The 23,286-nt window shown below is 46.6% G+C and overlaps 1 protein-coding gene across 1 annotated transcript in view; it reads left to right on the top strand.

Moving 5' to 3' along the window:
• LOC144781746 (solute carrier family 35 member F3-like) overlaps window positions 1-17,867 on the top strand; it is a 73,167-nt gene extending 55,300 nt beyond the window's left edge. The window contains exons 5-7 of the mRNA XM_078660731.1: window positions 11,199-11,391; window positions 14,329-14,418; window positions 15,781-17,867. Of these exons, the coding sequence (XP_078516857.1) occupies window positions 11,199-11,391; window positions 14,329-14,418; window positions 15,781-16,025 (528 nt within the window). The 3' untranslated portion in view covers window positions 16,026-17,867. The remainder of the gene's footprint in view (window positions 1-11,198; window positions 11,392-14,328; window positions 14,419-15,780) is intronic.
• The last annotated feature ends 5,419 nt before the right edge of the window (window positions 17,868-23,286 follow it).

Raw genomic sequence — 23,286 nt, 5'->3', positions numbered from 1 at the left:
ATGTGATTGTGCGCCTGCCGCGATTTTTGCATAATTATATATTTGCCTCATCTGCCACATAATCCATCATCTGCCGCATAATCTGCAGATTTGAACAAAAAAGTGTGTTTCTAGCTCAAACAGTTTGTTACTTAAAATGCAGCAACACATGTTGCTGCACAGTGGAAGGCCCTTTGCAAAGGTTGACTGGTCACCTTCCTGCTGTTTATTGCTAAATTCGGGTGTTAACCCCTTCGAGGCTGATGACGAGCTCAGCTCGTCATGAGTTTTACCTGCCGTGCGCAGCTCGTCATGAACCGCGGGGTTTTTAAAACTTCAGCGCGCAGCGGGAAAAACCGCCGCGCGCATGAGGTTAAACTGGTCCTGATGAGGTGGATCAAATGCCTAGACTGTGTTAACAAGTGTTAAAATAACAAAATAAGGAAGTAATACTATCAAAAAGTTTACCTAATTATGCTGCACAATTTGCATTTTCCTGCTGCATAATTTACCCAACCCTGACGCATAATTTGGCCCTCCCCCTGCTGCATAGCTAAAGTGCCCCTGACCGTGAGCTATGGCGCCTTTGCTGCACCACTGGGGTACTGCACCATTGGTTAGCAAAGGTGCCTCAGATGGGGTGCCATGGATGCCAGCTAGGCCTCAACAAAGGTACCAGTGTAGAGGGGAATGGATTTTTGCTCTATAGCTGAAGAACCAGTGTATAAAGAAATACAAGAAGATATGGGAACAGTGGTGGGAACATTCTCATGATACTAGTGTGCTGTAATATTTTGCCCATGTTTTAACCTGTTGATAACAAATGCTGCTTCATTTACATGCACCCGCACTGAGAGAAAAAACAGATGCTTCGAGTCAGTGTTAAAATTGTGGGGTATTTTGTATTGTAGTACTAAAGAAAAAAACTATCAAAAGAATTATTTAAAAAAAACAAGGGTATCAGCTGATAATGATAATAATCCGGTATTTGTAAAGCGCAAACAATTACCCCTAAGGGTGTCAAGGCGCTGGGGGCCATCGGGAAGATTGAGCAAGCTATTGCCCGGAGTCACATGGTGCTGGGCTAACCTGCCGCCGGGAATCGTACCGTGATCCCCCGTGTTCTGGAGTCAGCCGCCTTGGCCGCGGCGCCACACCTCTTCCTCTTCTGATAATCTTGGCTTACCCTTTGGTACTGTTAGCAATGGCTTTTATACCCTTGGTATAAAGGATCATAAAGGCAGTGGTGGGAACAGAAAGCAAACAGGGGTTTGCAGCTGCGCTGCTTTGCAACATGGCTAAAAAAACATTGACAAGGCCAATAGATCTCGCATAGATGAGACGGATTGGTTTTACCAGTGCTTGTTTTTGTATCAACTTGAGAGGAAAGGGGTGGCACAAACGATGCAGCGTTACAGCCAGGGCTGCCGACTTCTGAATAGGGGAACCAGGTTCGAGCCACAGCGTCCGCTCGTCATCCTGCGCACAACAATTAATCCATTAATGCGAACTGATGCTATTTAACCCCTTCCATGCTGCCGTCGGCCATTGGCCGATGGCAGCACTACCTCCCCAGTGCTGCCGTCGGTCAATGGCCGACGCGGCCCCACCCTTTTTGCAGAAGTGCCGCACTTCTGCAAAATCGCGGGCGCAGTAAACGGGTTAACTGGCAATTCCATAAAGCGCTCAAATGCTTCGCACTTGAATTAGTTCACCCTATATATAAACAACTGATGGGGCAAGAGTGACAGGGCAACAATGCAACAGGGCAGGAGGGATGGGCCAGAAAGGGCAAAGTGGGAGGAGCGACTGCTACAAGCAATGGAGCAGGAGGGAAGGAAAAAAGTACCTGATCAGAGCCCAAATACCAAAAGGGAAACTATAAAGAAATCAATCAGTACTTGGTCGAAGTAACGAAGGGACATGAAGAGAAAGTGAAACCAGACATACTGGCCAATGCGAAGCAAGGAAATGAGGGCGAGGATGAAACTGAACAAGGGTAAGTAATGGCTGGACTCTAAGCCCCCTTTACATTAAAGTTAACATTAGACCTTAGCAAGCAACAGCGCATACGCTGTCTCAGGCGAGTCCTAAAAAAGTTATGAGATGTGATACTGCTGATTATAACCCGATTAGCCTTCCCGATAATCTACAAAAACATATTTATTTGGTAATATTGCCTAGATTTGAGGGGTGGGACAACTCTAACTCGATCCTTTCTCTAAACAAGGCAGGGCTTACAAAAAAGATAGGTACTGTTGCCCATGTTTTCAGGCTGTATATAATTTTGGCAAAATTTGTCAAACTAAAGTCAATTCCTCTATATGTCGTATTCTATGACGTTTGTTCCATGTTTGACAATGTTCACAGGCATCTATTATGGAACTGTCATCGAGAGATATAGTCGTCCTGGATTTTCTAAACATCCTCATACGTCCTCATGGCAAGAATTTGGCCACTGCCGCTGTCAGATGGGAAACTGTAGGGGAAAATGCACAACCTTTTCGGTGAACAAAGGTATCCGTCAAGGCTTCCCTTTAGCCCTCTCTCATTTTCATCTTTTATATAAATCAGACGGTAGAGTAGTTAGTCAGTGCATCAGTGATGCTCCTTGCCTTGGTGACATCAGGATTGCTACTTTATTGTTTGCGGATTACACCCTTCTGGTCGCCAAGTCTCCTATGGCTGAATATATGATTATACCACGATTTCAATTACCACGCATGGCTTTACCACGCGAATTTTACATCGCAAGTGGCTTTACCACGCTGGTATTTACAATGTAGGATTTTACTACGCCTAGAAACGTCTTACCTGCACGTCTTTCTCTACGAGCCCTTACTTCCATCCTCCATTGAAACAAGCGTCAAAACACGTATACCAAAATAAAAAAAGGACTGCTTTTTTGACGTACACGGCACGTCTTTGGGGGAGGACGAGCCCCCCCCCCCCCTCTGCCCCCCAAGCCCACGCAGAACGACTTGAAGGAATACCACGTCTCCCCCCCAGCCCGTGGTAAAGACGTCGTGGAAGGCACCCTGCGTGGAAGGCACCCTGCGTGGTAAGTGTCACGTGGTAAACGTTAGTACTGGTAATGCCTTCGTGGTAAATGATGTTTCCCCTATGGCTCTACTGTCACTTTTAGACACATTTGCTGATTTTTGCAATAAAAAGGGGGTAATAATAAATACAGACAAAACAAAAGTAATGCTGTGTAGATACACAAAGGTGCGAGAAACAACTTCACACTCAATAATTCTAGGTTGGGTTGCAGAATGCAGCACGGATAGAAAGAGGAAAAAAATTAGGAGAAATTAAAACATTTCTTCTCGTTGTGCTTCACTACGCCTCGCCTGGGGAAATGTAGCATTCAGACGCATTGCTAGGTTTACGATTCCTCATAAATCTGGGAACGTGTCTGGTTCCATGGGTGTTGCGTGAGAACACCCACAGCAACGCCCATGGAATGCCCCTTTCACGCAAAGTGTTGTATATAAAGGAGCCGTATTTACAAGGACAGGAAAAGCCACACAGGGTGGATTTTCATGTCCTTGTAAGTATTGGGCAGCTAAATGCACTACCGGGGCGTCACAAAAAGTGGCACACTGCTGGCGCAAGGGTCTTGAAAATAAGTCCCTCAGGGATTAACCTTTCCACACGCACCTCATGGACACCACATGTCTATAGAATGGGGAATATTCTGGCGTAAAGGGCGTGAGTTACGACTTTCGTTCTTACAGAAAGTAGAGGACACTTTGTATCACCTGCCCTGGAGGTGTACAAGGCACAGTGTCAGAGCGCTGCTCTGTACGGTGCAGAACTTTGGGGCCAGCCACATTTGAAAGACTTGGCTTTTTGTGAGAAAGGACTTTTGAAGTCTATTGAGACTTGCACGCACCCTGTACTCCAGCTCTCCTTTTGTACTGTCAAGAATACATTGGCGGAAATAGGTCTCGTCTGTCACACCTTTTGAACCAACCTAACACAGGGGAGAGGAGTTGGCCTAATGGCTAGGGCGCTCGACCTCGGACCTTGGGAACTGGGTTCGAGTCTCAGTAATGTTGCTAAAAAAACGTCCTGTGAATATGGGCAAATCACTTAATCTCCCCGTGCCCAACACAAATGAATGTGTGTCCTCATGTAACGTAACTGGTGCTATGTAAAGCACTCAGATACCCGATTCGGGTCAAGTTCGTGCAATGTAAAACTCTGCAAAATAAAAAAAACAGTTCCTTAGGGGCAAAATTAGCATATCAGTGGTCCTCAACAAGAGATTTGTCCAATGCACATTATGGTGGCTTGGCCAAGGAATGCTTTTTACTGCACAAGCAATTGGCCAAATGTGAACCTTTTTTTAGAAGATGTAAGTAACTCTGGTTTTATCTAAAACTCTTTATTTTAAATGTAGGACTCGCATTTTGCCTTTGAACAATTGTATCTCAAAATGGGGCACCTCTCTTTCTCAATCCCCTTGTTGTCAAATTTAAACTTGTGTTATATTTTTGTGCAGCACATATTGCCGCAAGGTGTAAGTGGCTGCTGCACCAACTAAGAGCCACTGGTGCTCAGAACTTAAAAATTGCCCTGGAGACACTGACATTTTCCACAGACAGTGAGATGGTGACCGTTGTCGCTGGCTGCCTTCTCACTGCTTGGGTTACCAGTGCATGGGTTGCTTGTGATGATTATTACTGTGTATCTTTTTTAACTGTGTGCTTTTCATTACTGTATTGTTGTGTTATGGGTTTTATCGGTTGTAACCAAAATTAATGTTTTGGTTATTACAGTACCTTAAACTTGGGCTAGTTTGCAAGCGCACAAATATTTTACATTGATTTGTACAAAGGCCTTCTATTTAATTTGCTATTGGGTTCCCTGTTCTAAATTTGCAGGCTTCTACTTGCCCCAGGCCAGTTCTTTATTGGTGTTGTTACGCCTCTGGAGCTGATTGCAAGTGAAAAATATGGGGCATATTACCAACGATTAGCAATATTTATCGCTAACGAGGCTTAGCAACGAATTTCTTATCGCTAAGCATCGCCGGAAATTATCGCAGAGATAACTTGCTATTAGCAAGGTTTATCTCAGAAGTTATAAAAATCCTCGCGCTAACTGCCAAGTGAGAGATTATTGCTGGAAAACCAACGATAATCTCTCAAAGTTTGGCGTTAGCTTGATGATAGGGGCTCACAAACGTAGCCATGATATCCACCTTCCATAGGATATCATGGCTAAGTCAGGAAAATACCACATGTAAAAAAGCAGCGCTAACTGCGGTTAGCGCTGCTTTTTTTATCACTAACAGGGTTAGCGAAATCCTTGATAATAGGAGAAATGTCGCTTAACAACATTTCTGCTATTATTTTTCTCTGGAACGCCCCCTTTGCATCTCATTAGAGATGCAAGGGGAAGCGTAGAGAAAAAGGGTGCTAACACGCAAATTTGCGTGTTAGCACCCTGTTGCTGATAGGGAGATAATTTTATCTACGCTTTCTTGGCTTTTAAAGCCAAAAAAGCGGAGATCAATCCCTCGATAATATGCCCCATGATTTTAATTGATTTGTACTGAGGCCTTCACCTTGACTTACCATTCATTTCCCTGCTTATGGGTTTATAGTCTTATACTTATGTGCCCCAGGCCATTCCTTATTCCTGTTATTACATCCTTGGGACTGATTATAGGTGGAATAAAGGCTGTTTAGTTGATTTGCACCTTGATTTACTATTGGTTTACCTGCTCCTTCTTTAAGGCCTTGTATCAGACTAACCAAGGCAGGTTTGGAGAGACCTTTTATTAGTTTTTCTATCCTTTGAGACTAATGTAATGTGCGCCCACTTAATAGAGCGTGACAATGTAGATATTTATTCAATAGGAGTTTTTATTTATTTTTCATTATTTACATTTTACTGATATGATAGGATGATGATATTTGTAAAACCACTTCAACGATTTCGCAAAGGATTAACGGGAAACATCTTTTACGATGCAACTTTTACCACGCAGTACCTTTACAACGCAGGATTTACAACGCAAGTCATTACAACGACTTGCGCTGGAGGGCGCTGTAGGATAGGTAATAGTTTAATTTACTATCCAAAACCTTCCCTACTATCCCCGGGGACTGGAGTTGGAATAGTAAATTAAACTATTCACTATCCAGCGCCCCCCAACGCAAGTCGTTGTAACGACTTGCGTTGTAAAACCTGCGTTGCAAAGGCATGCGTGGTAAAATCATGCATTGTAACGACATACATCCAGGATTAACAGTCAAGTGATGGATCCTGTGATGCTATTTTCTTTGATGTGACTCGTGACTCGCTCTCCGCTTCTGTGCTGAGTGGTCGCTCCCCTCTGGCCCTGGTATCGTTTTGCAGCGCTTTGAAAACGGCTTGGAAAACTGCTTGTATTTAACTGCTGTGCGCTTTATTTGCCGATCTGTCTTCTCACTCATTAACATATTTTTATCTGCCAGCGCTACTCTGTTGCCGTCTGTGTTATCGTTTGCAGCGCATTTTTCACCGAAACTGACCTCATTTCTGTTGACTGCTGTCTGCTTGGGTATAGCGCTCTGCTTATCAGCTTTTCATTATTGCTAGCGTTTGCTCACTGCTGCATTCAAGTTTTCCCCCAGGCGCTCCTGCCGTGCTGACCCCTCCATTTTGTGTGTTGTTGTCCTCGTGTGCCCGCCCCGCCTCCCAGCTGAGACGCCCTCCCACAAAGTAGAAACAGCGCTCCCATACCTGGTAGCGCCGTGACTCGCTCTCCGCTTCTGTGCTGAGTGGTCGCTCCCCTCTGGCCCTGGTATCGTTTTGCAGCGCTTTGAAAACGGCTTGGAAAACTGCTTGTATTTAACTGCTGTGCGCTTTATTTGCCGATCTGTCTTCTCACTCATTAACATATTTTTATCTGCCAGCGCTACTCTGTTGCCGTCTGTGTTATCGTTTGCAGCGCATTTTTCACCGAAACTGACCTCATTTTTGTTGACTGCTGTCTGCTTGGGTATAGCGCTCTGCTTATCAGCTTTTCATTATTGCTAGCGTTTGCTCACTGCTGCATTCAAGTTTTCCCCCAGGCGCTCCTGCCGTGCTGACCCCTCCATTTTGTGTGTTGTTGTCCTCGTGTGCCCGCCCCGCCTCCCAGCTGAGACGCCCTCCCACAAAGTAGAAACAGCGCTCCCATACCTGGTAGCGCCGTGACTCGCTCTCCGCTTCTGTGCTGAGTGGTCGCTCCCCTCTGGCCCTGGTATCGTTTTGCAGCGCTTTGAAAACGGCTTGGAAAACTGCTTGTATTTAACTGCTGTGCGCTTTATTTGCCGATCTGTCTTCTCACTCATTAACATATTTTTATCTGCCAGCGCTACTCTGTTGCCGTCTGTGTTATCGTTTGCAGCGCATTTTTCACCGAAACTGACCTCATTTTTGTTGACTGCTGTCTGCTTGGGTATAGCGCTCTGCTTATCAGCTTTTCATTATTGCTAGCGTTTGCTCACTGCTGCATTCAAGTTTTCCCCCAGGCGCTCCTGCCGTGCTGACCCCTCCATTTTGTGTGTTGTTGTCCTCGTGTGCCCGCCCCGCCTCCCAGCTGAGACGCCCTCGCCCCTCCCCCTCCACCATCCATATATGATAGGAGTTTCCGCGCGCAGCGTCTACGCGCAGCGTCGCGCCCAATCCGCGCCGAAGGTGCGCCAAAGGTAAGCCCGTCTACGCCCGTCCGCGCCTGGACCGCGCCCAGCGCCAGACCCCCTGCCCCACGCGCTGCCCTGCCCTCCCGCATTACCTACGATGCCGCCACCCTCCTAGCCCTCGACCCCGGTCGCGCCCCCAACTGCGTCCAAGCCGCTCCTGGACACACCCATGGCCCTTTCTCCTGCTACTCCTGCAAATTCAGCAGCACCGACAACATCTCTGCTACGACCACACCTCAGATTCCCGACCCCAACCAACTTCAATGCATCCTTCTCAACACCAGATCGATCCACAGGCATGCCATTGACCTATGGAATCTACTAGACACCATTTCTCCGGACATCGCCTTCCTCACGGAAACATGGATGAATGCTTCCTCCGCACCAGACATCACAATTGCCATTCCTGAAGACTATAAGATCACCCGCAAAGACCGTACCAGCCACACAGGAGGAGGAATCGCTATCGTCCATAAGAAATCTATCCGCATCTCAACCAGCTCTGACGTCAATCTCGCTAACTCCGAACACCTTCACTTCCAGATCCACATCGATCCCAAAACAACACTCAGAGGCACTCTCCTCTACAGACCACCAGGACCCCGCGCAAAATTCAGTGAAGACATCACGGACTTCATCACCCCACACGCGCTCCCCTCCAAAGACTACATCCTTCTGGGAGACCTCAACTTTCACCTTGAAAAGACCAACGACCGCAACACCACCACCCTCTTGGACAACCTCGCCAACCTCGGACTTAAACAACTAGTCACTTCCCCCACCCACATCGCAGGTCACACACTCGACCCCATCTTCACATCCAGCAACCATGTCTCCTTCAGCCACACCACGGATCTCCTCTGGACCGACCACAGCTGCGTTCACTTCATCTACAACAAGCCGAAACCCATCAACCACTCCCAACCTACCCTGCAAAGAAACTGGAACAAAATCACCACGGACCAAATCTCCGCATCGCTCCTTCGAAACTCCCCAGCCCCCTCTTCCAACGCCAACGAAGCCGCCGCCAACCTCACCCTATGGTTATCCAACACCGCCGACACCTTAGCTCCACTGAAAAAACGTCAAAGCAAACCTGGCAGCAAGAAAGCCTCATGGTTCAACGATGATCTCAAGAAGTCCAAGAAACTCTGCCGATCCCTTGAAAAGGCCTGGAAAAAAGACACAACCATCAGCACCAAGGACGCCTTCAAAAGCGCCACCCGCTCTCACCACCAACTGATCCGAAAAGCCAAGAAAACAGCATTCAAGGATCGACTTGACAACAACGCCCACAACAGCAAGGAACTTTTCAACATCGTCAAGGAATTTTCCAATCCCTCAGCCAACTCCAACGACATCACACCCTCTCAAACCCTCTGCGACTCCCTAGCCTCTTTTTTCCACAACAAGATTGCAGACATCCACAACAGCTTTGACAACCAACCCGGAAACCAGCCCACCCTACCATCTGCTGACCATCTTCCCCCCGTGAACACCCTTAACGCTTGGAACCCAATCTCCACTGAGGACACCACCCGCCTGATGAATTCCATCCACTCAGGATCCCCCACAGACCCATGCCCTCACCACATCTTCAACAAAGCAGACTCCGTCATCGCACCGCACCTCCGAGACGTCATCAACTGCTCCTTCAACTCAGCCACCTTCCCAGAAGACTGGAAACACGCTGAACTCACCGCCCTTCTGAAAAAACCAACAGCGGACCCCACCGAACTCAAAAATTACCGCCCCATCTCGCTTCTTCCATTCCCGGCCAAAGTCATCGAGAAAGCCGTCAACAACCAGCTCGCCGCTTTCCTTGAAGCCAACAAATCCCTCGACCCCTCACAATCTGGCTTCCGAGCAAAACATAGCACTGAGACCGCCCTCATCGCAGCAACAGACGACATTCGAACTCTACTGGACAATGGAGACACAGTCGCCCTCATCCTCCTCGACCTCTCTGCAGCATTCGACACAGTCTGCCACAGCACCCTTCTACAACGCCTCAATAACATCGGAATCCAAGGAAAAGCACTTGAATGGATCACCTCGTTCCTCACCGGAAGAACCCAGAGAGTCCGCCTTCCTCCATTCAAGTCCGAGGCCTCTGAAGTCATCTGCGGCGTACCTCAAGGATCCTCACTCAGTCCCACCCTCTTCAACGTATACATGAGCCCCCTCGCGACCATCGCACGCCAACACAACCTCAACATCATCTCCTACGCGGACGACACTCAACTAATCCTTTCTCTCACCAATGACCCCAGCACCGCCAAAACTAACCTACACGAAGGAATGAAAGAAGTTGCCGAATGGATGAAGCTAAGCCGTCTGAAACTGAACTCAGACAAAACAGAAGTCCTCATCTTAGGTACTTCCCCCTCTGCATGGGACGACTCCTGGTGGCCGGAAGCCCTCGGAAAAGCACCCATCCCGACAGACCACGCACGGAACTTAGGCGTCATCCTGGATTCCTCACTTTCGATGAACAGACAAGTCAGCGCCGTATCCTCTTCCTGCTTCAACATTCTTCGCATGCTCAGAAAAACATTTCGCTGGATCCCCTCCGAAACAAGGAAAACAGTCACCCACGCTCTGGTCACGAGCAGACTGGACTACGGAAACACCCTCTACGCGGGCACCACCGCAAAACTCCAGAAGAAACTCCAACGAATCCAAAACGCATCAGCCAGGCTCATATTAGACATCCCACGCAACGAACACATTTCTGGCCACCTTAAAGACCTCCACTGGCTACCCGTCAATAAGAGGATCACTTTCCGACTGCTTACCCACGCACACAAATCACTCTACGACATCGGACCAGATTGCCTCAACTCTCGACTGTCCTTCTACACCCCCCCCCGCCAACTACGGTCTTCCAGCCAAGCCCTCGCCACTGTACCTCGCATCAACAAGACCACCATGGGAGGCAGATCCTTTTCATACCTGGCCGCTAAAACATGGAACTCACTCCCCGCTTACCTGCGCCTCACCCAGAACCACCTAGCGTTCAGAAAGCAGCTTAAAACGTGGATATTTGACAAATAATCCTCCTCCCCTTCCTAAGCGCCTTGAAACCCTCTGGGTATGTAGTGCGCTATACAAATTTTATGACTTGACTTGACTTGACTTGATGTCACGTCCTGTGATGAGGTGCTATATGCAAATTAGAGGATATTATTTTCCTATTTCTGCCCAGCACCCCAAAATTCATAAGAACGGCCCTGCTTGCTGCTTCACTTTTCACTAGAAAAATGGGATCAGTTTCAAAACGGAAAGCAGTAGACAGATTTCTCAAGCAGTTTGACTGAGGAAGGAAAGAGACAGTGGGGCTTATTTACAAGCCCCTTGCACCACCCGTACATCACATGTTAAAAATGACGCAAACGTGCCGCAAGGCGCTTGTAAATAGACCCAAGTGTGTTCAAGTGTGCTATGCAGTTGAGAGGAGATTTTGGCGGGAGTAAAGAGGTGGGAGTATGTCCTTTGATAACTGCTGCTCTTATGTTTTTGGCTCCGGCACAGGTGCTCTTCAAGCTGCTGATTGGGGCAGTGAAGCTGGGGGAGGCGTCTGCCTTCCTGACGGTGCTCGGGGTGCTCAACGCGGCCTTCCTGTCCTGGGTTCCTGTTCTCCTCCACTTCACGCATGTGGAAGACTGGTCGCTGGAACGCCATGTGCCCTGGGGCCGACTCTGTGGCGTCTCTGCCCTCTTCTTTGGTAGGAGTAGTAACAACACCAAAAGCCAATGGGGTAGAACTCTGGCTCAGCCACATTGGGGTTCAGCAAAGGCGGAAGGGATTTATCAGATACAGAGGAGATTACCGGTTGGCGGTATACATGTGGGGGAGGGGGCACAGAAGATGTGGGGTGCGTAAACTAAAAAATATTGGGGTGGTGTTAAGAGATTTCTTGGGCCAAGGGAGGCCATTTGAACAGTGGAAATCCTGCAGACAGAATGTCAGATACATTTCAGTTGAACATCACCAATTCCCAGAGAATGGTCCAGTGGACACATGACAGATGGCTAAACACATGTGCTAGGCCTATATGATGTAATAAAAAGGTGGGGTGTCGATGAACCACAGCGAAAGGGACATTAGTGTGTGAAAAGCCCATGTGTCTGAGAACCAGAAGGTACTGGAAAGATAAATATTACTTTACCATAACAAAAAGGCCATTGGAGGTTGGGTGTCACCAGTATAGTAATGTTTCTGTACTGGACACTCGCCTGCCACAACACATTCCTAGGATGTGCCTGCTCTACTCCTGCAAATTCACAGCTTGGACTGGTTCTGCTCATGCACAACCATAATCTACTCCTGCTCTGCCACGGCTCAGTATCCACGATCATACAAATTCTTGTAGCTCAGTTATTCAAATTTGAATTAACACAGTTTTTTAGACATCCCTGAATGTAAAAAAAATAAGATGGTCGACTGGACCACCAGACAGTGTGAGTGTATGCCTGACGAAGGAGGAGGAATTGGAAACTATTGAGCTCAACTCACTCATTTTCTTTCTGCGAGTGAGTGCATTTTACTCTTAGAAATTCAGGGCTAGGTCACCTAGGTCAGGATTAAGGTAAAGCTACTGCATGAATGTCATTGTGGCTACCCCTTTCTTGCCTTTGCTACCACTGGTCTCAGAACTCACGCAGGAAGTGGCAAGAACTGCAGTAAAACAGAGCTCTAACACTCCTGCTTATGTCCCTTAACAGGGACCTGGGGAAGTAAATAGGCTGTTCTTGTGCTATGGTTGACTAAAGCAAAAAGAACAATTGATGGACAGAATGCAGAACAATGTCATGCATTCACCCCAGTACAGAGATCTGGGCTTAAATCCATCGTTTTTTTGCTCACCATGCCATTCCAATTTGGACCCAGCCCAATTCAAATCAGTCTTGACCCTGCGCCCAATGGGAGCAGTCCAGCCTGGACTGGAAACAAGCATCCTAGGACCGGTTTCAGGCTTTCAGCCCTCATCAGCCAGGATAGCTTGACTCCAGTGGCATGGTGAGCAAGGGACCCACGTCTAGGCATACCCGTCTCACTCGGAGTGACAAATGCAAAAAGAACAATTGATGGACAGAATGCAGAACAATGTCATACATTCACCCCAGTAGAGAGATCTGGGCCTAAATCCATCGTTTTTTTGCTTATCGTGCCATTCCATTTTGGACCCAGCCAGGACTGATTTGCATATGGCTGGGTCCAAACTTGGGTGGCGTAGTGGGCAAAAGAACGATGGATTTAACCCACATCTTTTGACTGGGGGAGAATGTTTGCATTGTCAGCATTCCGTCCATCATTTGTTTGCTGTAACATTGTTTGCCCTAAGTGGGATGGGTATGCCCAAACTTGGGTCCCCTGCTCACTGTGCCTATGGATTCAAGCTAGCCTGGCTGAAGAAGGGTGACATACCCTAAAACCGGTCCCAGGATGCTTGTTTCTGGTCCACGGAGGACCTGGCCTGGCAGTTTGGTCTGGACTGTTCCCATGGGGCACTGGGCCAAGACTGATTTGCATATGGCTAGGTCCAAACTGGGGTGGTGTAGTGGACAAAAGAACGATAGATTTAACCCAGATCTTTTGACTGGGGGAGAATGTTTGCATTTTCAGCATTCTGTCCATCATTTGTTTGCTGTAACACTTGTGCTATGGGTGAGTCATGAGCCAAACATTTGATGTCATCAGGGTCAAAGGCCATGTGATATCACTTCTGCTACACATAGCATTTTGATGAATCTACATCAATGAACTTATCATAGAAAAGCTTAGCGAATCAAATCTGATGTGCTAGAGGGTGGTACGGGAGTTTTCACCATGAAATGCAAGAACCTCCTGCTGCCACCCTTTTTGTTTCCCTGCCCACTTACTAGGATGAGGAGGGGGGGTCTAAATTGATAGCAGAGCTTCGATAGGAGATCTTATTGGGCTCAGTTTCGAGCAGTGGGAAGGCTACCAAAAATATGATCTCCATTTATGGTTGAGCCTCTTTGCAGAACATTGACACATAACCCATGGCACGCTTCAACAGAGTGTACGGTAAGCATCTATGACGTGCTGCTGATACGCAGACAGTGCCCACAGTTGTTGATCGTAATTCCACCATGTCCAATGCGCATATGTGAATTGCGTTATTGCTGTTATAAAGCCTCCCACCTCCACCCTATGATGGTTCCTTAATTGCAGAGGAAGACAACTTGAGACCAATAAAGCCCACCCCCATCATGGGTATTTGTAAATAGAGTGGATCGTTCTCTGATCATGTGGTTCGTGCACCACATTGACAGGGACGCCTGGCCACCACTCTGGGAATGAGACCTAAGGCAACCATAACCCGGGTGAGTCTGAAGCGAAATAATTGAGCAAGAGTGCCTTATTAATTGGGGATACTGTATTATTATGCCAACTGGGTCATTTGTTTCAAGGACCATACTCTCCCCTCTTTTTGGTGAACATGCACCAGCACATACCTAGTCCTGGCCCATGGGTAACAGTGCACGTCACTAGACTGTGGTCGTTCTGCATGTGGACATCATGTTCCAAGTCTGAGCTACCCCAACACATGCCCAGTGTATACCTGGTCTGCCCTAACAAATCTCCTGGGAAATCCTCGTAGATGCATCTCACATTTCTCTCCTTTTCATTGCAGTGTTTAATGCCCTTGTCAACTTCGGCGCAGTGTTTACCTACTCCACCATGCTTTCTATTGGGGTCTTCCTGAGCGTGGCAGCGAGTGCTGGTAAGAAGAGGCAACTGGCCATGGAGACCGAGGTATAGAGGGGGTTGATCTTGCCATCCAATCACAACCAATCCATTCATTCCACGGGTCATGGGGGCCAGGGCACACAGGGGGCTGACGTGACCATCCAATCACAACCAGTGGCCATGGGAGCCAAGCTATACAGGGGCTGATGTTTCCATCCAACTACAGTGGCCATGGGAGCCAAGGTTTCAGTGGCTGGTGTGACCATCCATTCACAGATCGCTGTCAGTGCACATTAGTTCATACCCACGTCACCCCATCCATTTCCAATCACGCTCACTAAGAAGTGAAGACCGGGCTTCCATTCACCCTAACCGGACACTGTGTGCGAAGTCAGACCAGCTTTACTTATCCAACGTCCGTAACAGGATACGATGAGCAGCCCCTCTCATCCAATAAAAGATATTGGGAGGTAAAGGCCCACCCATGTGTTTATCTAAAGGCTGCAAATGGAAGTCAAGAGCTATCCCTATAATCTAGTTCTTAGGTCTGTTGTTGAGAGGTAAAAGTCACCCTCTACTCTTCAATCCCAAAGACAGTCTTGAGGAGGCTAAGGCGAAGCTTTCTAGTCATCCAGCAACTGTGGCAGGAAGAGAACAATGGCCATCTACATATCTAGTATGAGCTGTTGCCACAGCATAGTCAGAGTTTTTTTTTAGCATTTTTAGCATTTTTTTAAAAGGAGCTGGCTCTTTGTATCCTTTTTCCATAGCCTGCTGAGTCTTTTATGGTTGGAAGAGACCTACATAAGCCCTTTTCTCTCTAGCGTCCTTTGCTTTTCTTCCCTTCTTCTGTTTCAACGCTGGTTCCATATTGGAGCTCCGTTTTTCCTTTATGGGATATATATTAGCCACTTACCTATTTTACATCCCTCTTCTAGTATATTCACAATGTAGCTTTTGTCCCACAAAGCATTCCCTTTTTAGTGGAAGGTACAGGCACACACATTTTCTGTTTTTGTTTCGTTTTGGATTTTAATTTTTAATGCATTTTCTTTACTATAAACCAAACCAAAAACTGCCAAGAGGAAGTGGTCTCCTTTTACATGTCCCATTCACAGTCATATATCTGTCAAATAGAAGTACATTCCAGTGTCCCCAGAGAGAGGCAATTCTTGCCTCTAGGTGCAAGGCTGTCCTCACCCAATCCCAATGGCTGTTACTGAAAAGTGAAACACCTCCTCTCTGTTCACCAGAAGCCAATGGGAACTCAATGCCTGCACTTTATCCTCCCTTTCCAATCCTTATACTTGTCTCCAGTCAAATTCCAAATGTCATTTATTTTTCCTACACCTCACATAATACTCAAATACTTCTCTTCTTTCTGCTTTTTTCTCAGCTCTTGATTTTCACACCAGTGGTGCTGTGGTCCTCACCGGCGCCCGCCTGGCGGCGTCTGCAGCCATTGGCGCCGGGTTCATACTCCTCCTCCTGCCCGAAGACTGGGACGAGGTCACTGTGCAGCTTCTTACCAGATGGCGAGACCGGAAGCGGGAGGAAGCAAATGAGGAGAGCCCGGACAGTGGGATGCAGTTCAGAACTAAGACCAGCATCTCCGGACTCTCCATGAGTACCGCTCCTTGATCTCTGCACCATATGGATTTAATGTGCATATTAACACCAGTGGAACCTAACCCAGTAAGGGTAGAACCACAGAGTGCCACTGGTCCACCTAGTAAAAGTGTTTCCCTGTTGAGGGCATATGGTGATAAAAAGACAACTTTTCAGTCCTTTGGTTGTAATATGGCACCAACTCCAGGGGGAGCATCAAGGCTGCTGCCTTATCACAGCTGTAGAAGTGTCACCTTTTCAACATTCTACATGTGGGCTGGGAAAGTCAAGACAGACCTGTATGTGGTGAGGATATAATAGAGGCGTTTTGGCGTTAACATGGAAGTGGGTGTTCCTTGTCATATGACATCATAGTAGATAAAGACGTCTATGAGAGAAGACATGAAACGAAGGGTGCTGTGAGAAGGAAAATGCATAATGCATGATGTGTTAGCAGTATACACAACACGTTATGCCCCACTACCAGTTTAGAAGCTTCAAGCAGATTATGAGGCTAAGCTTGCAGGCCCTATTTTTGAGATCTTCGCCAAACGCCCGAGACCTTTTTATAACTACTGGGTCAAGTACTAGAGGCTTCATCAGAAGTATTTGTTCCTGCATTATGGCCCGCTTCAGGAATACTATGTGCAATTGGGGTAGCCTTAGTAGCAGAATACAAACGATTCTGGTGCAGACGAAAAGACTGTTTGAGGTTAGGGAAAAGGATTATGACCACTCAGCGATACTAATGGAGGTGGTGAGAGGGTCACTGGGCTTCTGATTGCTCCAGTCGGTCAGTTCTTTATGCATTTAGCCATTCGGGAAACCGATTGTGGCACAACCCATCTTGGGCCATTCCTCCACCTCTAGGGAAGGTTAGGAGTATCTACATTGTGCCTGTGGAACCCCAAACTAAGGCTCACCCTGACCATGGAAGGACTGTCTTCATCTCTCCTTACTAATCTAATTTAGCAATAGTAGCCTTAGATCCTGAGCCAGTTCCACTTGACTTGGGAGGAGGTGACCAGAGATTCAAAATATGTCCCATGTGATCTATGTGGAAAATCTACAATTACACAACTTGTGCTGCCCCACTCAGGAAAGGTGATAATCGCACATGAACCTCCCGGGTGTAGGGAGGGTGGCTTGTGTTTCCTTATACTATGCCTCCTTGAGTAAGGCAGGGCTCTAAAGGAGTAGAAAAGTTACTTTAAAAGACACATATAACCAATGCCACTAGCCAACATATCAAGCACATATTTACCAAGCTTGGTCACCAGCCTCCCTTATTCGGACTAAGTAACAAAATGGGTATTTTTTGGGGGTTTTTAAACAAATCAATACTGAATTTTGTAGACTTTTAAGAAATTGACATTTAAAATAAAATTATTTCGAAAACTTTTGAAAACATAAACATTCTCTCTGATTTATACTGATCTGTGGATCTACCCACACACTTTTGAGATTTAGTGGTCACTTTCTTAGTAACAGTTCACTCCCAAATCTAATTAAAAGCTGAAACTAGTCACTTCCTCCACCCTACAAAGCGGTAACCAGGCTCCTTAACCAGGGTCGAGTTAAAGACCCTGACTAGGACTCGTTGTAGGATAAGGTAGTTCTAGCTTTTTGACCTGTGTAGGCTGTTTACGGACTGAGAACAAACATACATTTGTTCATGCTTCCTAACGGGCAAGACCATTGTGCACCAATCCTCACGTCTAAGCATCTGTTGCAAGAAAGTGTGTGCAAAATCTATTGAAGTTTAGCTCAAGACTTCAAATTAATAGAACAAATGTGAATCTGGCAATTCTTATGGAAAGTGCAGAATAACCTTTACTTATATGTGGTAAATGAAAAACATAATCTCAGGGACGGTATGGTTCTTAGCAAACATGTTATATCTGCATAAAAGCTACACATTATTTTAAAATAAATAAATTTAAGTTTGTTATGGTCATGATCCAAATCATAAAATTGATGAAACTCACGAACCAAGGGGGCATGTGCAAAAGGTCTGACTATGTGTATGACTGGAAAAAAAGTTATTTGCAGCACTCCTTATTATAATTAACCCGTCGCGGTCCATGCAGGTAACAGCGGTAGGGTGGATGGGTCGCGTGGGGGGGGGGGGATTTCGAGGGACAATGCCAAGGGAAAACGAATTATTTATTTAATTTTCCCTCTGCATCGTCCCCCGAAATCCCCCCTCCCACCAGGGCCGGACTGGGAGCCGAAACCGGCCCTGGCAAAGTGCTCGGCCGGCCCCCCCTCCCCCGGGGGGTTGGGGGGTGCGACCGCGCTCTTTGCTAGGGCCGGTTTTCGGCCGATTTTGTTACAGTGCCGTTTTTGCAGCTATGCTGCAAAAATCGACCCCGTGACAAAACCGGCCCCCTGGGGCCCAAAATTGGCCCCCACCCTCGCGGCCGACCGGGGGATTGCCCGGTGCCTGCAACGGCCAGTCCGGGCCTGCCTCCCACACGGCCCCACCGCTATTACCTACACTTTCAGTTATCAATGATACTGTTGTTGGCAGGTATGTAATATAATTTGTTAAAAAAGAATATTTAATTGATTCCTTTGTGAGTTTGCATTTGGTACAAATTTGGAACAAAGTTAATTTCACTGCTAAAATAAGTTATTTTTTAGAACATAGGTCGCATAAGCATTCATTGTTCCTGTAGCAATATTTTGTCACTCGAAACCGTCGAGGTGTTTTTTCTTATGGCACTGAAGGTACTGCTGAGTGTTCTTCCAGCTTAATTATGAAATAAGGGGGCATATTTATGAGAGAGTTGCATCCTGTTTTTGTTGTTGTTTTTTTGCAGACTTATATGGCGCGAACTGGACCCGAAGGTATTGGAGTGCTTTACATGAGCACTAGTTACGTTACATAAGAACACGTTCATTTTTTGGTAGGCGTGGGGAGATTAAGTGAATTGCCCGGAATCACCGGAAACCTAGTTGATGCCGAGACTGGCTCCCTGTTCCCCAGCTCCAAAGTCGGTAGCTCTAGCCGTAAAGCTACATCCTCTCTCCCATCCTCTCCTTTGCCCCACAAAACGTTGTTCATGCGTGACGCAAATCTCTAAGTCACATTTTTTATGTCAGGCAAATCCACTTTGCATGGCTCTGAGTGGCTCCTAAAAGGAGTAACGCAACGTAGCGCACATCGATGCATTGTGTTACTCTCTGCCCTGGGAAGGCATTTCATGGGCACTGCATGCTGGTTCCGACGCATCTTCCATGGTTTTTGACACATTCTTAGATTTATAAGACCTTGAAAACCTGGGAATGCGGCAAAAAGATACACCTCCCCAGGACAGGCCTAATGAGTTGAAATATCTTTATTTCTCCTTGCTACTTCCTTTTTCTATGAGTGCTGCATTCTGTACCACACATGGAAAGAGGGAAAAACCTCTCAGGATTGGTGCCTGCTTTGGGGCTAGGCAGACAATTGTGCACCAGCGCAGGGGGAAAAGGCAGCAAAGCCATATGACTTAAATATGGCACATTCCTGCCTTTTTCCAGTGACGCAGTGCAGCAAGGGGACTTGCTGCTCCGCACTGCACCTCTTTTTCATAAATAGGCCCCTAAGAATGCAGATATCATTGTAAAACGGGATGTGTAGACAAAGAGAACGTCTACGTGGGGCGGGCAGGATATGTTGAATATATATATATATATATATATATATATATATTCACTGAAAAAACCATAGGTTAGAGACCATATATAGTTAGCTGGACATTTTATTGACATAAAACCAATGAAATTCCATATATAGTTAGTTGCACTAACTATATATCGCGCACCCGCAATCCACTGCTGATGATGTCACATATTACATCATTCATGACATGGTCAGTGACATCACTGATGACATCACTGATGACATCTCAAATGACATCACTGATGACATCACTGATAACAACATCCAGTGATTTTTTGTTTCTGTAAAGTTTAAATATGTCTTACATATTGAAGAATGAGTGGATGTGTAAGTGTCTGGACGAAGGATTTAGTAGGTGCATGACTGACTGTATGAGTGAGTGATTAAATGTGTCTCACTGAGTGCATGGGTTAGTGACTAAACTGTCTTAATTTGTGCATCATTATGTCTGTTGTTCTGTAAACTGCTGCATGTGTTGATCAGTAGCTATATGAGTAACTATATGGGTTATTGATTGATTGCCCAAGTATTTGTATGGGAGACTGAGTGTGTGTGTGGCTGGCTGGGAGGTGTGTGACTCTGTGCAGATCAATGTGTACTTGTATCAATGATTGTATAAGAAGGTAAGTATGTGTTAGTATATGTTTGAAAATGTAAGGTGCTCTATGTTTAACTGTATAGACAAGAAAATGGAAGTGTCATTGATTCTTTACAGGACTGACTAGGTGTGTGAGTAACTCCATGGATGAGTGGCAGACTGTGAGTGTCTGTATAGGTGTATGAGTGCATATGATAGTGTTGTAAAGATGAGTGATTGTATGTATGAATGATTGTATGAGTGAATGAGTGAAGGTGTGTGTAGACGTAGCAATCAGTGAGTGCGTATGTAGTAACTAGTATTGGTGTGTCAATGGTTTCAAAAATTATACTCTGTATTTAACACTGGGTGAAACAGAGGTTATATTAAAATGTGAGGAGATGCATTGTATTGTCACATGAATGATATCATCAGTGATGTGGTCATTGATGTCAAATGAGATGTCATCAGTGATGTCATCAGTGATGTCATTTGAGATGTCATCAGTGATGTCATCAGTGATGTCACTGACCATGTCATGAATGATGTAATATGTGACATCATCAGCAGTGGATTGCGGGTGCGCGATATATAGAGAGTGCAACTAACTATATATGGAATTTCATTGGTTTTATGTCAATAAAATGTCCAGCTAACTATATATGGTCTCTAACCTATGGTTTTTTCAGTGAATTTTCAAGGTTTTGTAAATGCTAATTCCTAACTATATATGGTCTATAACCTATGGTTTTTTCAGTGAATTTTCAAGGTTTTGTAAATGCTAATTCCTAACTATATATGGTCTATAACCTATGGTTTTTTCAGTGAATTTCAATGGTTTTTTAATAGCAAATATCATAAGCTGTCGAATGTCAAGTACGTGGTAAGTAACAACATTTTCGTGTTTATGCACACTGATCTGCTTTGAATGCTGCCCCCCACCCCTCATTTCTATTAGGAGTACTCTCTCTTTGCAGATAGTGAAGGGTAGTTAACGCAGGCCTTTGCCCCCGTTGTAATCCGTCGTGCCTGCTTCTCTCTCCATTTGATTGATTGTTCGCTTTGGTTCATTCTCTATTTACAAACAAGCACAGAGTCGCAATACTCTGTTTAGTCTTTGCAGATAGCGAAAAATCGTGTAAAAAAACAAAAGGAATCGAGCAAAATCAGTAGGCCACTAATGGGATCTCTTTTTGACCTCGCTAAAATAGAAACATTAGGAACAACCTGTTGAAAATAGCAATGTGTATGTACATAAGCGGCGTTCATTTGTGTTCACAGTACCCCTTGTTGATTGTTTGAATCGAGCATTGAATTGTTCGAAGTTGGTTCTCTTAAGGATCTTCTCTGCCTGCAAACGAGGAAGAATAGGAATATTCTCTCTCCCTTTGCAGATAGTGAAGGGTAGGTAACGCAAGCCTTTAACACATCGTACCTATTTCATTCCTCATTGATTGATGGATTGTCCGAACATTGACTGTTTGGGAATTAGTTATTTTTGGAGGTATTCCCTGTTTGCAAATAAACGTAGGAAAATCTTTGCAAGTAGTGAAAGGGTAGGTAATGCGGACCTTTCTCCCCCGTTGTAATCTGTCATGCCTATCTACTCCCCACTGATTGATGCACCTGTTTCACCCGGACCATTTACTAGAGATAGGTCATCTGGCCCAACAAGAGAGCACCCCTAGTGAAAAGGACATATGCAATAATAACGAAATGATCACTGTATCCTGTTAACAGAAACTTTAGCATGAAACAACCTGGAAAGAAAAGAATAGGAAAACGAAAATCAGTAGGCCACTGATGAACTTTTTATTAAATAACAAACAAAGAAACGATAACAATACGTAATGATAAAACCTATTATTGTCCTAGAAACAAGAAACGTTAGAAGTAAGCCCGTAATAAGAAACCTGAAAACATCGCCCCTCACTGCCCCAAAACGTGTCTGTCCCACCGCCTGCCACGGCCAAATAACGGCAAACTGGGAAAGATAGAAGTCAGCAGACATCCGCCCCATTCTAGAAACTTCCAAAGGGCAACAGGTTTTCGGCTACGCCCAGCCGGAAGCAACACATATAAGGCGGGTCCTGCTGCCACGCCTCGGAGATCATCACGTAGGGTGTAGCCGGAGGAGAGGCCGAGGCCGAGGCCAGCGGGACCCGGCCAGGGGGATTGACAACGCTGGAGAGTTGCAGGGGGGGGAATGTCCGTGTCCTCGACCCTCCCCTCTCTCTCCCAGTCTGGCCGCGGTGGCCCTTGACAGTTGCAGGTAGTCCCGCCACATTCTCTACCGGTCCGGCCACCAACGGCCGGGGCCGATGGGATCCGGCTGCAGCCGATAAACCAAGGAACCCGTTCATGGGGCCAGAGCAAGGGGCGTCCGGCCGACATCCACCGGAAGCCCGGCCCGAAGACGGACGGGACATTTCTTCTTTCTTTAATAATGGCTTTGACAACACTGGGGGGGATGTCTTGCACATGCCTCCGACCCCCCCCCCCCCCTCGTCCTCATCGCCTGGTCCGGCCATAACAAATGTCAAGCGAGACGCCGTGGGGTGCACTGGGAGGGAGAGACGGTGCGAACAGGCCTCTCCCGCCTCCCCAGTGGAGGCTTCCCACCTGCACCCTCAGCGCTCCAGGCGCCCGGAAAAGGGTTCTTCCACTGTGGCGATGCTGCAACGTCTCGCCCGGCAGGGTGGAGCCCGTCCGCTCATTTGACCCCGCGATCGCCAGTAGCTACCGAACTCTCAAAATGGCGATCGACCTGGCAAGAGCGGGCCCAGCATAAAGAAATGGCCCGGTCACTGGTTGACTCCACCACCGTAGTCCTCCACGACCTTGAAGATTCTAGAGGAGCCGCGGGAGTCTCCGACCCCCGCAGACACCCCCGATGGGGAATGACTGCCATGATCGCCCGTGGAGTGACGAAACTGTATCCGCGGGACGTCGGCGCTCCCATGCTGGCGCCAGCCTCACTTTGAATTACTAGAATCCTGCAAACCTCAGTTCCGGTGAAAGCACACTGTGACCCGGTAGGAAAAATT

This window comes from Lissotriton helveticus, chromosome 9 (genome assembly GCF_964261635.1).
Source record: "Lissotriton helveticus chromosome 9, aLisHel1.1, whole genome shotgun sequence".
Lineage (NCBI taxonomy): Eukaryota > Metazoa > Chordata > Amphibia > Caudata > Salamandridae > Lissotriton > Lissotriton helveticus.
The sequence above is the reverse complement of the archived record's forward strand: the minus strand, read 5'-3'. Positions and strand labels throughout refer to the sequence as shown.